This window comes from Ruditapes philippinarum, unplaced genomic scaffold (assembly GCF_026571515.1).
Source record: "Ruditapes philippinarum isolate M1 unplaced genomic scaffold, ASM2657151v2 ctg650_1_1_1_1, whole genome shotgun sequence".
Taxonomy (NCBI): Eukaryota; Metazoa; Mollusca; class Bivalvia; order Venerida; family Veneridae; genus Ruditapes; species Ruditapes philippinarum.
Genome location: NW_026860878.1, coordinates 352,235 through 369,805, shown reverse-complemented (window position 1 = coordinate 369,805; position 17,571 = coordinate 352,235). Strand labels below are relative to the sequence as shown.

Here is a 17,571-nt window from a genome sequence, read left to right as displayed (position 1 = left end):
TTTGTATTGTTTATAAATACCTTAAACATTATCTTTCCAAAATTTATATCAATTTATATTATAAAACCATGTCAGCTTGCACATACATGTTCATGTTCTCTGACCAGAATCTATGTTGTTATTGGCATTATGAAAGCATCTTGACATTGACATGAAAAATCTAGTTTAAATGAAAAAATGCACTAGGTAATAATGAAAATATTCCTTTCTGTCTCTGAAAGTATTATAAAAATGAAGTATGAAAAATGCCTTGTGAAACTGCTTTTCATGTTGTTTTTATCCTGTATCATGCTGAATGATAAGTGTTGACCCTTTGTATTCTATAAATGTACATAAATTTACCTTGCAGCCTTGACAGGTGTTGTATTACGTGGAGGTGGCGCCATCTCCATTGCTGGGGAAGGCCCTCTTTTAGTTTTTGTTTCCTGGTTTGGCCTTGACTGCTGCTTTAATTTGGCCTGTTTTCTTTCTCTTTCTATCACTGACCTAGGAGAAAGAAATATATATAGAATAAATAAAGCCCTTTTTTAAAAATCATTTAAATAACAACTTAAATTAAAAGCTACTAAAATTCGTTCTTAAACATCAAGGTCATCTAAGAATCAAAGTGAGATTTCCAAACTTCAAAATTAAGCTTTTAACACCTTGGTTTGTTCTGTTACCTTACAACATGAATAAATGTTAGTTGTCTGCAGTCAAACAAGCAGATGTCTCAGACACAAACAATATGCCCAGAGATCTTTCCATCATTGCAGGGGCATAAAATGAATAATATCTTGTCATTCTTTTCTTTTCAGCTTTATAAAAAACACCGTTTCAGAGAAATTTTGCCATTGTATAACAGATTTAAAGCAGACACAGTTTAGCATAGTCTTATAATTTGGTTCTATGACCAATATTCTGTCAATGTTAAAAATAAACTGTGTATAGATGATTAAAAAAATCCTTAAAATACCTTGGCGTAGTCTCGTCTGACGTGTAGCTATCCTGTGTCGTATCTTGAGTCATATCCTGAGTTACGTCCCTTGTTGACATCGTTGATGTGGTACTTTCATCTGTCATTTCACCACGCCTTCTATCTCCACCTCTTGTAGGCGTCTGACTCTGACCTCTACCTTGTTGCTGTGATTGCCCTCTGCCCTGCTTTGTAGTGACCTTTGACCCAGATTTGGAAGATTCCTGTGACTTTTTTGGTGTAGCTTGTATTTTCTCCTTTCGCTTTGATTGTACGGTACTTGGCCTTTCTGTGGAATAAAATAATACAATCTTTCATTGAATAATGTTAGACTTTTTTTATTCTTCCTTCTCTACTTTGCACTTGATCATTGTTATTAATTCTTTTGCAAAATCAAAAATTGTTTGGTCTTATCAAATCAAACTGTATATTATATATATATTTTGTGAATTTAAGATACATACTAATCAAGAAAAAAAATTATTGTGACAGAACAAAAGATGTTTTATAAAAGAGGGTAAGTTACACTTATTTTGATAATAATTTATAAAAACTCCACAAACAATTACATTCTTTTCTTGTATATACAATTTATTTTTCAGCATTGTATAAAGATACCTATTTAACAAAATTATAATATTTACAATCTGCACATATCTATAACACATATATTTGCATAAATTGATCTAAACTAATCTGGCAACTGCATATCAGGCACACTAAAATATAAAAAAATAAATTCTATGATGTAAGAGCTTTTGTAGTCGGACACGTGTCTAACAAGAACACCACATGCCGTGTTTACGCTCATCTGTTAACAAATTTTCATACACATTCTAAGTTAAAAAGGGACATCACTCCTATATTGCTTTAGGGATAATGATCCATGTCTAAAAACTGTTCCTTGTCATGATAATCAAGTGTTCCAAGTTTCATGATGAAAGCTGTGATCATTTTAAAACCATCTTACTTACCAGTAATAATGGCAATTTTGACAGAAATTCTAAACAAGAGCTGTCGGTAGGACAGCAACGCTCGACTATTCTTAGTGCTTGATAGTAAAAAAAATGCTTGATACAGTTACCTCCTCCTGTTTACAGATTGGGGTCATGATGTTGAACAAGTGTGCAAAGTTTCAAAGCCATATGTCAATGGACTTTGAAAATATTTGAACTATTACAAAAACTTTAACGTAAATTCTAAGTCGAAAAAGGGGCATAATTCTGTCAAAATGCTTGATACAGTTACCTCCTCCTGTTTACAGGTTGGGGTCATGATGGTGAACAAGTGTGCAAAGTTTAAAAGCCATATGTCAATGGACTTTGAAAATATTTGAACTATTACAAAAACTTTAATGTAAATTCTAAGTCGAAAAAGGGGCATAATTCTGTCAAAATGCTTGATAGAGTTACCTCCTCCTGTTTACAGGTTGGGGTCATGATGGTGAACAAGTGTGCAAAGTTTCAAAGCCATATGTCAATGGACTTTGAAAATATTTGAAACTATTACAAAAACTTTAACGTAAATTCTAAGTCAAAAAAGGGGCATAATTCTGTCAAAATGCTTGATAGAGTTACCTCCTCTTGTCTACAGGTTGGGGTCATGATGGTGAACAAGTGTGCAAAGTTTCAAAGCCATATGTCAATGGACTTTGAAAATATTTGAACTATTACAAAAACTTTAACGTAAATTCTAAGTCGAAAAAGGGGCATAATTCTGTCAAAATGCTTGATAGAGTTACCTCCTCCTGTCTACAGGTTGGGGTCATGATGGTGAACAAGTGTGCAAAGTTTCAAAGCCATATGTCTATGGACTTTGAAAATATTTGAACTATTACAAAAACTTTAACATAAGTGGTTACGCCGACGCCGACGCTCGGGTGACTGCAATAGCTCTACTTATTCTTATCGAATAGTCGAGCTAAAAAATGCTTTATCATTCAGAGTAATGTCCCATGTCTTACAACTGAAAGTCATGATGTATAAGTATCCCTAGTTCAATCTTTAAAATTTTTTGTAAAATGGGCTAATATAAAAAAGTTAGAACAATGATATCAACGATGTTGCCAGAACAGTCATATTAGCTGGACATTTTCTTCAAAACAGACTAACAAATAAGGGAAAAAGGATGTATAAAGCACATTGGATAACCTGCTTGTTTGGTAGTGAAAGCGTTTGAAAGCTTGCTTTTAAGATATAATGATAGTCCTGATGGTCATCAAGAAATTGTTCAACAAAGTTAAACTGACAACATCTTTCACTCATTAAACTTTAATTACACATTCATTATATTTCAAAATTCAGTACATTTTAAGGTCATATGGCGACTTTTCAGTTTTTACTTGAGAAGACATGCTTAATCAATTCATCCATGTTAATATGCCAATGGTATGGCATTGTGCGCATGCAAAATGAAGAGGACTGGTGAAAAATTAAAATTGTAAAATATATTAACCAACACTATATCACTAAACAACATGCTACATTTTAAAGCAACTACAATTAAAAATGTGATAAGGTTTTCAAACAAAAACGTAGTGCACTGGAGGGTGTAGCAATACAACACTGCAAGATTAAAATACTCTCTAAAATAATCTCTAACCAGAGTCGGAGGTTATCCATGATAAATTGAGATCGGTGGTTTCATTTAATGTTGGATCTATGGAATACTGGTCTGAAACAAAATGTTAATACATACTGCATAAAACAAAACACTGAAAGCACTTTTATACACAGGAGCTTGGATTCTATTCCCATAAAATGTATATAGTCTTTTTTATGTAACTTTTTAACTTTTCCTAGTGGCTGGACATGTCGACTGTCAACCATTAAACATCTGGAACCCTCAAAAGCTTACTTTGTCACCAGTGTTGAGCTAGGCCAGCCTGCACATCCATGTAGTCTGATCAGGCTCTCTCAATTGTTTGAATGTTGTTTTCTTTTATTAATGAAATCCCTTTAAACTTTTAATAGACTATTCCAAATTGTAATAGGAACCAGATCATTTATGAATGCGTATTGATAAAATTCCAAGCTCCTATTGCTCTTGCTAACACTCACAATTTACAGAAAAGTAAACATGCATAAATAAAATTCTACGATTACTTTGAATTCTATGTTAATAGCAAAGTTTAACAGAGTACCTTCAATAAAAAAAAAAATTCATCACATCTACCAAGTAGTTAAAGGTATTAATTATGTGTGTTGATATCAAAAATAAAATTCTATACAAACATTTTACCTACTACAGACATTTCTCTAACACATTACAGCACAACATTATGTAAGCTCAATCATTGAAATGAAACAAGTGTTGTGTCAACAACAAAATATTTTCTATGCTCTAACCTAAGTGCATTGGTGTATAAAATATATGATTGCCGAGCTTTCAAGTACAACTCAATAAAACTAAGACAAAGATTTGAAGAGACTATCCGGAAGACAAAATGGACATGTTCTTGTAAACAGGCATTATAATTGCTATAATATATGCCCTAACAATAGCTATTGTAGTAAACAAAAGTCAATACATGTATATGGGTGTTTAAGTCAACCGTAGGGAGAAGAAGTTGCTTTGAAATAACTATATAATATCCCAGGATATTCCAATGAGTGAAATTGTTAGATGATAACATACCTTCCTCACTATCCTCCATGATCTTGTCGATGTTTCGTAATGACGTGTTGCGACTATTTGGCTTGCTCCTTCGTCCTCTCATCTCCGAGTCAAAACTCATCTCGCTCTCCGTAACTGAAGTATAGCTATCATCTGTGTAGTCACGTGATCTACCCGACGTCTGCAGCTGAAATCATAAAGTTCTTGAGTTCTAGTAACCATGATGACTTGCCTACCCCATCAGTTTAGAGCCAGGTTAAAATCTGAACACCTGTACAGACTCTACATTGTTGACTGCTCAAACTTTTTTATTTTGATATTGTAAACCCTTAACCTGCTAAATTTCTTAAAAGGACTTGTCTGCATTCTATTTTTTGGAACTGTTCATTATCAATTTCTGAGATATCTACATAAAAAAGTTTGAAGTTGTCAGCCAACAGTATAGAACATGGTCACAATGCATTGGATGTGCAGACTGGTCTGGCTCTATAGTTGTGGCAAAGGCTAATCAATTTTGGTTTCAGCATGTCTAGGGTAAAAGTCACTTTGAACAGTTCCAATTCATATGAAGAATAATTAAAATTTTAAATAGGTATATTTATTTCTGTTTTCACTATCAAACAGCAAAGATAAAAGATTTCTTTCACAAAAAGCAGTAGTAGAGCATTGTTTTTTTGTTTTTTTTTGTTTGTATTGGGTTTTACGCTGCACCAACACAGTATAGGTCATATGGCAACTTTCCAGCTTTACTGTTGGAGGAAGACATCAGGTGCCCCTCTGTACATTATTTCAGGCACAAATGCACATCCAAGTAGAACCACTGATGTTCTGTAACTAATAGCTCAGGATAGCTATCTCACATGAAAGAAATAATTTCAAGTATCAATCATTTTAAATAAAAAAGTCAAACAACAAAACAATCTACGAGTATGCCTATTTAAAGGCTTTTCATAACTAAGTTATTCAATGATGGATGTTTAATGTTAAAGAGATCTTCGATCAACATAGGAATATTTTAACGCAATCTAAATCTCTTTATTTGCTACGTTCTTAGCATTTCCATGTAACACAGACTGTCTATTTATATAATCCATACCTGTTGTTCTCTTGTTTTTGCTTTGCTATCAGATCTGGATGGAGTTCTTCGTTCCTCTTTGTTCGGTGTTTTAGCCCGTGCCTCATTTTCTGTTGGCTGTGATTCTGGAAGCGGGAAAGCTTTTGTAGGTGTGCGTCTTGATGACTTGGATGATGCTACAGACCTGGCGGACCTGGGAGTTGTCCCCCTTGCACTATCTTCTGATCTATTACTTTGGCGGGAACTTGGCCTGCAAATTTTAACAAGAAACAATTTTATGATTATACATTTACCTAGCAATTCAATATGTCTAATTGAATTATTATCATAATGAATGAAGCACTTACTTTGCAATGATTTGTCATAATTGATGAGAATAATTAAGCATACAATAGGCATTATCATATTATCTTTTATTTGCATTCAATAAGATGAATTAAAATTCTAGCATTATAAAGCTAGCAGCACTAATGAAGAACAACAAATAGCAAATTGAACATTAATAGCATAGTTTAACGTTTTATTTCCTGAAATTAGTTTTTTTTCTTTATCCCTAAAATCTCCCAGGCAGATATCAATAACAGCATTTATGCATTATATTCTTCCATTATCAAAATGTACAAACAGCAAATTAGTTGATACATTTCATGAGAATGACGCAATTTAAGCAACATTTTAAAAACAGCAATTTCTTCAAAATGGTGTAAAAAAAGCAAAACACATAGCACATTTTTTTTAAGGTTATGTTGAGTAAATCAAAAGCTGTTTTGTTAATGAAAGTTTTGCACATGTTCAATAAACAATGACACAAAAATGTATCATATTTTGTTCTAGGATTTGATAGGTTCATGATGAATGGTTGAAGTAACACATTAAAAAACATGCTTTTCAACCCTGACTACAAGCAACAGTAAGGATTATTTGTCTATGTCTACAATATACAGACAGACCTGTACACCCATCCGTACATTCTGACTGGTCTCTAAATTATACTGTTTAACATTTTAATACTAAAACCCTTCATATTAACTGTGGACAGTTACTTTTAACTTCATAGCTAGACAAGTCCATTACATAGCCATGAATTGTGAAAATTACTTTACAATAAACATGAATATTAAAAGTGTTTTTAGTAACACATCGACCTCTCTTTCAAATCCTATAATCTTCATAACATATTTTTCAACACACACACAAAACAAATATTGGTCATACCACTAAACATTCTATACATACCATTTAAAATCAGAACTAAAACTATATAGTCCCAACTTCCTCAAACTAGGCAACAAGTTATAAAACTAATATTAATATCTCTAGCTATTTCACAAAAAAAATAGTTCACACTTTTTCCTAAAACAATTTGTTAAGGATATTTAATATTTTATTTGAGTAGTTACTTCACAAAAGATAGTTCAAGCTTTTTCCTAATTCAATTTGTTAATGATGTATAATTCTGTGTAGCTACTTCATAAAATACTTCAAAATACCTTTAAAATGAAATATGTTTATAAAATATGCAGATGATCTACTTAAAACATTTTCACACTTTTTAAAACTCAAAGAACTAAATAGGTATTTAATACAGATGACCACTTGTTTTTAACTTCATACGTAGATGCTCCGAGTCATTTTGGATTCAGTTTCTTCCTTAATGACGTACACTATTACTAAAATAGTTAATACTCTTATATTGTAAACATTCTGTTAAGAAAGTGTCTAGCTACATCACAAAATATCACACACTTTTTTATACATAATTTATTCATGCAATTATCCATATGCCGCTATTTCAAAAAACATTCCTCTCTCAACAATTAAATCTGTTTATTAAATTTCTTCCTACTTCAGAAAGAATTTCAAACTATGTAACTTATGTTATGAAGCAACTACAAATTGTTCATAATAATAACATCTTTAATTTATTGTCTAGTTTGTTTACATGTATTAAACTTGCTGAAACTAGAATACTTGTTTTTCGATGTACCCGTACTAGAAGAAAACTACTTTGCTACAAATAATTACAATTTTTTTCCACTCTACTTTAACAATGAATTTCAAAAATATTATAACTTCATATTATTTTACTTCCACAAAACACACATATATTGTGATTTTTCATGTAAAAATGAGTTATGAAAATTCTGTAAACCATTATAATCATAATTAAAATCATAAAAAAAAATAAAAATAAAATGCACAAGTTTTCAAGGTAAACTAAATCAAATATTAATGAGCAAATTGAGAAATACTTACTCTTAAAAACAGACTTAAAATCACGTTTTATCCATCATAAAAACATCATTTTTCTACATATGATATTGTTATAAAAATGCTCACATTCAATTTATATTTGCAATTTGTATTTTTTAACAGTACAAATATATGTTTAACAAAGTGCAGAAAAAGTACATTTGTGTAATATGTGTATAACAGAAAGCGTAGGAGAGAGAAAACTAATAATACAATAATTATCTTAAAGTGTTAATTTAATTATCACTTTTAGTGTTTTATTAATAGTTCATGACCGGACAGTTATTGACTTTATTTATATTCTTCTTCTATATCAAGCCTGTAAATCTGCTTACATAAAATATAGAACTTACTGAATAATTGTAGGAAGGTAATAACAGACTGGAATCACTAGATAACTACAAGAGACTGGTTCAAATGTTTTTATGTATAAAACATGCCACTATTAATAAACAAAAATAATTTCTTGTATAAAATATCACAAGAGCGATCAGTAATCACATGTGTCGCCTCATGATGGCCAATTTCATGTTGGGACAAATTTTGTGACAGACGGACAGACAGACGGACAGTGCACAACTAGACTTGGTACTGATCATTCCTGTAAAGTTTGGATATAATTGCACCAGTAGTTTATGAGGAGTAGTCCAGACAAGCTTTTGCGTATCTGGCAACACACAGAAAAAAAACACCTTTTTATCAAAGGGCCATAACTCGGCCAGAAATCATTTAACCGGAAAACCCGTGCAATATGCGCAAGGACTTGAGCTACAGATCAATCCTGTAAAGTTTCATTGAAATTACATGAGTGGTATAAGAGAAGTAGTCCGGACAAACTTTAAAAATAAAAATTATTAAAGGGCCATTACTAGAACAAAAATCATTGAACCGGAAAATGCTGACAATATGCACAACTAGACTTGGTACTGATCATTCCTGTAAAGTTTGGATGAAATTGCACCAGTAGTTTATGAGGAGTAGTCCGGACAAGCTTTTGTGTATCTGGCAACACACAGAAAAAGAAACCTTTTTATCAAAGGGCCATAACTCGGCCAAAAATCCTTCAACCGGAAAACCCGTGCAATATGCGCAAGGACTTGAGCTACAGATCAATCCTGTAAAGTTTCATTGAAATTGCATTAGTGGTATAAGAGAAGTAGTCCGGACAAACTTTAAAATTAAAAATTATTGGGCCATAACTCTGACAAAAATCATTGAACTGGAAAATGCTGACAATATGCACAACTAGACTTGGTACTGATCATTCCTGTAAAGTTTGGATGAAATTGCACCAGTAGTTAATGAGGAGTAGTCCGGACAAGTTTTGTGACGGACGGACAGACAGACGACGGAGAAGTGATCCCTATATGTCGCCACTACTCCGTAGAGGCGACACAATAAACCATTCAAGTAGGTTACACACCTTTGATTTGGCATATCCCCAGGCTGCCTTAACCGTACAGGTGACTGAGGAGGTTGCCGCCTTGATGACAGGTTACCAGCACTGACCTCTGACCCTACCATTGACCCAATAAAGCCACTGTCTGTATCAAGTTCTCTTCGCCCGGTCATCTGTTTGAACTTCCCTGGTCCTGAAATATTCAAACACAGTCAGAAACATTTCTTCAGCAAATGAATATTACCAATGTTTCATATATTATAATATACAATTTGTTCCTGTTGAACTGACAAATTAAATTTTACATACTTTATAAAGTGCAAGGTGCAACCCTGTTGTCTCCAGCCCTCATTATGACTTTTAACCCTTAAAATGACCTATAGCCTTCATTATGTCCCTCAACTCTAAGTCCGACCCACAGCCCTCAAAATATCCATCAGCCCTCAGTTTGCCCCATAACCCTCAATATGTCCCTCAGCACCCCTGACAATTCTCGGTATGCCCATTAGCCTCAATTTGCCCACCAACACTCAACATGTCCATCACTAGAGCAAATTTAAAAATTTGCTCTAGTGATGGACAGTATTCACGTACTCTTAATAAAATTGAATAAATCATACCAGGTAACTTTGACAGGGGACTACTTTGTCCAGATTGACCTCCTGTTGCCCCACCTTCATGTTCAGATATACCACTATCCTGTAAACTTGTTGTGCTTCCACAGTCAGGCTTCTGAAATATAACAGGCACAAAAATATGTCACTGATTGCAAACATCTATAACAAATAAAGAAAATACAAATGTCCATCAAACAGCTGGTATGTAAAAAGTCTACAAATTATCTGACAGATCTTAAGTACTAACTTAATTCAAAATTTTATAAACAAACTCAAAGTGAAAGTTAACAAATGCTATATTTTGAAACCAATGATATTGAACACAAAAAATAGTTAACATTTTGAATGAAAAAAAGTCTGCAAAATACAAATTCAGCCACTAAATCATTATATTGAATGAAACTTGCTTCACTAAATTAATACAGAAATAAAGATGAAAAATTCAAAAGTATGACAAACATTATAACTGTCACCCTAGATAATGCATCACAACAAAATCAAATAAAATCTGACTAATAAAATAAAAATATAACAATTACTAGTACTGTAAAATCAGGAATGATTTATAAAAACTTAAAAAGAAGCCTGTCTTTTCATTGGGTGTTCGTCATATCTAAACCATGTGGCAACTTCCAAATAACATGGCGAATAAATAAAGAACTTTGGTTGGTGATTTTTTTATTCACATTCAACAATCATAAATTAAACAACTTTTGTATTGAAATTATCAAGAAAAGATTTTTCATAATTATAACTATCTGATTTTACAGTAAGTGACAAAAAAAAAAAAAAAAAAAAAATTTATTGAAAAATCTAAATATCTACAAATATCCAAACAGATTAACTTTAAAAGTGTCACAGCAAAGGAACTTCACTTCATTACAGTACAGTACAGTAACTAACAGTGCATATTTTGTAAGCAAAAAGGACGTTAACATTACAATGTACAACATGTGGACATTAACAGTGCACACAGCAGGCAAAGTGGTGATTGGCCTGGTGTAATAGTACCTTAGTACGAGACTTTGGGGTGTAAACGGAATCTATACCACTGTCTGTGGCAAGACTGTTAGTGCTTGCCCGCAATGACTCCATGCTCTGATAGTTAAAAAATGTTAAATTTAAAATGAGTTAACTATTACATTGTGAGATTATGACAAATAACTTTTTGGACTACATGTACTAACTACTATTTAATCATGACAAAGTTTTGAAGCTACCTCATAGTGAGTGTGATGGTAATGCTCTACAAATAGTGTGAATCTCAAGTAAGCTTTTAGCATCTACTGAGCTTTTAACATCAGAACTGAGCTTTAAGCATCCAAACTGAGCTTTAAGCATCTTAACTGAGCTTTAAGCATCCAAACTGAGCTTTAAGCATCTTAACTGAGCTTTCAGCATCCAAACTGAGCTTTAAGCATCCAAACTGAGCTTTAAGCGTCTTAACTGAGCTTTCAGCATCCAAACTGAGCTTTAAGCATCTTAACTGAGCTTTTATTAGCATCAAACTGAGCTTTATGCACATACATGGTTAAATATAATAAAAATGTACTTTAATTTTATATCTAAACAAATTCATTTTAGCTTGATTGTAAAGAAAGCTTGAAGCTTATAAATTGTAACCACTCTTAGGTCTGCTTCCTGGAACTAACCAGTACTGGTGCCATTTGAGAAAACATAGATGTGACACTGTTGCAGCTCAAACATACATTCCCAAAAGTAATAGGGGCAGACATATTAACCATAAGGCCAGCTCTGCCTCTGTGATTTCTAAAACTAGTTTTTTTCTAAGTAATGCACTGACAATAATTTTGTCAGAACAACACTAGTGAGACACTCAAAAGCAAAATTAAACACACCTTTTTAAGTTCCCTTCTATCTCGTCTCTCCCTGTCAGGAAAGTCATGTCGACGAGGGCGAGGAAGGCTTGGTACTGGTGATTCTCTATCATGTGACGAGAAGTCAGGTGTGTGGCGCCCTCTACTGGATAAACTACTGTAACTACCACTACGATGTCTGTTTTGAAGCCGCGAGTCCGTCTCGTCATGATAATCCCCTGTTATACATACACATAAATCAGTTTCACAACATGTGCATTGTATATCTTTTACTACAGAAGTGCCATTTTTTAATTTTAAAGGAAATGACTTTAAAGAAGCTAAAAATTCATACTGTGGTATTTTCTCTAAAATGATGAAATATTCAAAATTTGAAAAATATAAGTTTCTAGCTGCAAAACGTCTGTCATTGCACTGATTTAATTATTAATTGCAAATTAAAATATTATACAAGAGGGTCATCTACATATATTCTAGAAATTTGTAGATGTGATCTAGGAAATGCTATATGCCACATGTCTAGACTATAGACATTGTACTTTTAATCACAATAAATTTTATGGTCAATGCTAGGATGTGTATATGTTGAAAAGACCATAATTATAGTGCACTTGTGTTTAATATCTAAGTTTTTTTTAAGATTTGTTATTAACAAACTCACCCTTGCCATGCCTTCTTGTAGTTTTGATAAAAATAGCAAACATAATTTCACTTTTTTTAAATCAAATGTTTGCCTAATGATATAAAACAGGTTATAAACTCACCACCTCTGTCACTACGGAATGATCTGTTAGAGGCCATTGAAGAGTTTAGATTGTCTGTAGACTTTGACATTTGTCTCCTCTCCTCGTCAGCTGCCTCTTTACTCTGTGCCCATCTAAAATATACATTAAAAACCAGTAAAACTTCTACTCTGTGCCCAAACAATTATCAATGTATGGTATTGAGAGCAATATTGAAGTCCTGTAGAGCCTTGTTACCACCATAAACAGTTACCGTACCCACAAGCTAGATATTCCTGTCTGTACTATTAGCTGGTGTAAGATCCTTATTATCCTCTGCCACAATATGATTTGTAAACTTTGACCGACCTTGACCTTAGAAAAAGTGACCTTGTTTTTGTGCATCTCATAATGGTTATATGATGTTCCAAGTCATTTTAAAAACTTTTCAGTACACTAGCTTTGTAGTTTAAAGGATATGGAATGGATGTGGTAGGAGATAAATAAAATGAGTGTTAAATAACAGTATTTTCAAAAATACATAATCATACTTGAATAAATCATGAAATTAGGTATTAAATTAAATAATAAATTGCTTAATTAATCATAAATTACTTGAATTAATTCTAAATTACTTGAATTAGTCATGAATTACTTAAATTTATCATAAATATCTTGTACTTATCATAAACTACTTGAATTTATTATAGAATATTATAAAATAATCATAGTAATCATGAATTTACAATTTTTCTTTAAACTGTTCACTGGAAACCAACAAATCTGATGTATGTGTCATAACATATACAAACATGTTGTTAGTAAGTATGAATATAATAAATAGCAATGCTAGACTACCTACTCTATATGATTCAATGTGCATACATTTTTGCATTTTAGTTTGACTCACTAATAATAATCTGGTATTTACCAGTTTACTATATTGCAATTCATTGTTCAAATATCCACACTTTTAAGGTTTACTAATGGCAACTTCAAACATTGATGGTGAAGCAAGACCCTAAAGGAGGCTGCCTTTCTGTGCCTATTGTTATGAGTAGAGCCACTGATCCTCTTTAAGGACAGCCTCCTCAAATGAAAGAATCTTTATTCCAAGTTGCAGGATATGAACCCAAAGCAAATTAGAAACCATTTAACTTTTTTACCACCATAATTGTTTTGGTTTTGATTTAAGTCACATTATGACACTGTGGAGATGTTATGACATCACTATTTAGCTTATAATTATACACAACACAAACTAATCAACAGTGAGATGATTGAAGGTAATACTCTTCAAGTTAAGACCACAGGGCTTCCACTAGTTTTTAAAATTCCGAAGTCAGAGGCTGCAAATTGTCTGGCACTGGAAGTCACATTATATAGGTAAAGAAAGAAAAGGGTTATATTTTAGAATTCTCAAGCCAAAACAAGGAGTAATTGACTCCCAAACATCCACTAATGGAAGCCCTGTCGTAAGTTTGATAACTAACAGGGTAGAATTTGGGGAAAAGTATGCATGTATCTGGAAAGCTGCTATAAAATATATGTTAGTATGAACTAAATATTAATAACTTATGACATGACTTTTTCCAGGTATCAGAATTTTATTCAACATGAATGAAAAATAAAGTATAAAGTCAATTTAAAATGAGCTGGAAATTCTTCAACTGGATGGAGAGCACAAAAAGCACGAGCTGAAATGTTAATAAACAGATGGAAATCATGATGTGTGTAGTAAATTAAATATGCTTTCATAGCGAAGCTGTGACCAGTATTTAAGATATATGTAACTAGCAGTGATATGATTGGCTAGCTAGGAGCGAATACCTATCAATACTCTCCGCAAGACTCCATGTTTCCGAAGCCGTTAAAATTTCGTACGACTTGGCCGGAGATTTATCCGTAACCTTGGCCGGAGCTTTATCAGACTTTGGTTGCGGGAGTTTACGTTTCTCGGAAGTGGGAGGTTTAACCGAGTCTGAGGTTCCAACGTTTCCTGTTTTCTGCGTATGGGCCGTCTCAGACTTTATTGCTTTCTGAGAACGTGGCGTATCATTGCTTTAATAAATCAAGTTTTAATTTCAATTTTACAGCCAAACCTTAGACTTTTTGTATAGAAAGTTATAACGATATTCTTTTCTTCATTAAAAACTCCATATTTATACTTGAATATCAACAACATAGAAAAGAAAAAAAGCATTCATGAATATAACACCATAAGCAATATTGATACTAGAAAATTAATACAAAATAGAGGTTTACTTGTAATCTTGCTTTGTTGATATAATTTTGAACAAAAGCTCTTTTAAAAGGTTCTCAAAGTAGGATTCTAAGTAAACAAAACTTTGAACAAAAATCACTAAGAAAATCAAAAATCAGTAAGTTACTTTTAAAACATTATAAATAGAATATAGTATAGGGTTTACATTAATTTTGTATTCTATTACCATTATACAAAGACTAGAATGCATGCAATTAAAAGTAAAACCTTGGATTTAAAACATCAAGATACAAAAAAAAAACCATTGGCTACATATAGAAAAATAAACTTATAATGAAATACAAGCTAAAAGAGAATATCATACCACAGGAAGAATACAGGATTCCTTTTCTTACAAACTTTTGTATATGTAATAACCTAAAAAAAAAGTGTTGAAGTCTTACCCTGGTTGAAGGTCAGACGGCAATCTGAATATTTCTGGCTCTTCTTTGCAAATTTTCCTCAGTTTCTGGAATATAGAAAACATATTTGTTAATATGTTTATTTATTATTATAAACAGGTAATAGCATCTATCATTGCCGTCACATGTTGTGGAAAACACTTTGAAGTCTCCAGGGCTAAAATTTAAATGAAAAATGCATGTGGAATTGAATTCTTAATCCCGGTAGCTCCATCAACAAAGGGGTACATGGCATGGTAGGGGAAATAATCCAATGTTTTAAACCTTACTGCCAGGTTACTTTACTGATTTATAAATTATTTTGCTCTAAAAGTGCTGAGGATATAAAATATTTGTTTTTGCTCTAAAAGTGCTGAGGATATAAAATATTTGTATGGTGGTGAAGTGGAAGAAGGGGTGGGGTCACCATGGAGAGCAGAGTGGTGCATATACTTAAACAAGGTCAAAGTCTGCAATGTGATTTTGATGCATATCATTCTGATTTTTTTTAAGTTGGGTTCATTATGTACAATGTCACACAGTCCTTATACACTGTTTGATTTACTTGCAGTAAAAGTTTGATCAACTGTTTGTGATTGGTAGGATATTATAATTAAATTGACAAAGCTAAATCTCAGCCAAAATGTCAATTTGCCACCCTGCATGCTTTTCAGTACAAATAAGCTGTGTTTTTGATGGTTTTTTTTGTCAACTTCAGGGACATACCCAGTGCAAAGGACAGTGTCACTTAAATATAACAACTTTAATTGTCTAAATATTCATCAAATAAGATAAAATAAATTTACATTTATTCTATGCAGGTGAAAAAAGCACTTATCTTTATCTAAATTTTAGAAATTCAAAGCTTAACTGCAATAAATTCTATGCCTTAACATACATTGTGGGTGATCTGCTATTATTAAGATAGATAAAATGTAATGCTAGCACATTTTTATATTTTAATCACATGCCTAATGTGTTCTGTAAAGTCCAATCACATTCTGATAATAAATTCATTAGATAAGATAAAATACAGGACAAGTTATCACAATAATTTTAGTTTTTAGTTTAAAACTTCATCAATATATCAATAATTTTCAAGTCCATTTTCCACTTGTACTTTCAGGTGTTATTTAAGGTAACAATGTTGTGACCTCAGTTATAAGAGTAGTGCTCAAAGCCACTGGATTTAAACAGTGTGGAGGCTAGTTATTTTCTTTTCAAAATATGAACCTGTTACAATTAATATAATTCATACATTGTACCCTCTTTAGAACAGTCGACTGACTAGAGCAATACCCATAGCCTCTTTACAACAACTGTATCAATTCTTTTACAAAGTAAGACCTCACAATAAATTTAACAAAAAACTAACAACATATTGTGTACATCACATAAGACAAAAGAAATCAAATATTTGGTTAATTAAACTACTTTTCTATTTCACTCAAAAGCACATATTACAATTTTGAATGCAAGATTACAATTTTCTTTGGCACAGTGCAATTTAAGGTAACAAAATGACAATAATTTTACTTATTTTATTTTTTGTTCCTTGAATTGAGAACTTTCTTCTTGAAATTGGGAAAAAAACACAGACTTTTTGGCATTTGGAACATGACCTAATATCTGTCATCAAAATGGACAAGAAAAGAATTTTACGACTTTGAGAGAAATGATCAAAATAAATATTATGAATATCAAAATCAGTTATCCTTGATGAAAACAATTGCTCACATATGAAAAAGTCATATATGAAAGACAATACTAACCTTCACTAGATTATCTATCTCTTTCTCACGTTCTGGTGTTTTAGCCATTTGTTTTAATCTCCGGTATCTATCCATTAATGCATTATATTCCTCATGTAAATGTTTTAACTTATTATCAAACTCAGAATCACGTTTTGGCTCTAACAGGTCATTTCCTGCACTTATACCCTCCATCTTTTTCTTGACATTTTCTGTTGCTGGATCCACATCCATAGAAGTGTCTGGAGAGGTCCCACTTTCTTGATGCTTTTTCTGAAATGGCTGCCTTTGGGCAGATTTTTCTTTCAAGTTTTCGTCCACTTTTTCATGAATTTCATCAAATTTCATTCCTAGTTTGAACAATTCTCCTTCCAGTTCTTTCTCCTGGTCAAATGCGACATCTAACCCTGCTGGGGTTGACCTTCGTAATACATTATAGTCTTCTTTTGACTGTAAATAATCTCTACGTAGTTTTTCGTGATCCGTACGTATTTTATCAAAAACACCTTCCTGCTCTTCTACTGTCAACTGATTATCACCAAGTAATGCTTGGAATGACTGCATCTGAAAACAACAACAGCAACACATTTTAAATAACTGATGCAGTAACAAAATACAGTTTTCACTTTTATCAAAATCTTTGTCCGAAATAGTTGCAATGTTCCATTTGTTATACATATTT

At 32.4% G+C, this 17,571-nt stretch overlaps 1 protein-coding gene across 13 annotated transcripts in view; it reads right to left on the bottom strand.

The window, feature by feature from the left end:
- The window catches only part of LOC132713685 (TRIO and F-actin-binding protein-like), a 55,792-nt gene that overhangs the window by 12,886 nt on the left and 25,335 nt on the right, over positions 1-17,571 (bottom strand). For 10 of the 13 annotated variants that reach the window (XM_060696335.1, XM_060696338.1, XM_060696339.1 and 7 more), the window contains 13 exons: positions 16,911-17,453; positions 15,142-15,206; positions 14,305-14,535; positions 12,517-12,629; positions 11,774-11,970; positions 10,926-11,012; positions 9,918-10,029; positions 9,322-9,490; positions 5,667-5,895; positions 4,592-4,757; positions 3,557-3,628; positions 956-1,244; positions 343-486 (listed from right to left, as the gene is read on the bottom strand). In XM_060696335.1, the coding sequence (XP_060552318.1) occupies positions 343-486; positions 956-1,244; positions 3,557-3,628; positions 4,592-4,757; positions 5,667-5,895; positions 9,322-9,490; positions 9,918-10,029; positions 10,926-11,012; positions 11,774-11,970; positions 12,517-12,629; positions 14,305-14,535; positions 15,142-15,206; positions 16,911-17,453 (2,417 nt within the window). The remainder of the gene's footprint in view (positions 1-342; positions 487-955; positions 1,245-3,556; positions 3,629-4,591; positions 4,758-5,666; positions 5,896-9,321; positions 9,491-9,917; positions 10,030-10,925; positions 11,013-11,773; positions 11,971-12,516; positions 12,630-14,304; positions 14,536-15,141; positions 15,207-16,910; positions 17,454-17,571) is intronic. The other 3 variants (XM_060696341.1, XM_060696343.1, XM_060696346.1) reach the window with 3 other exon arrangements.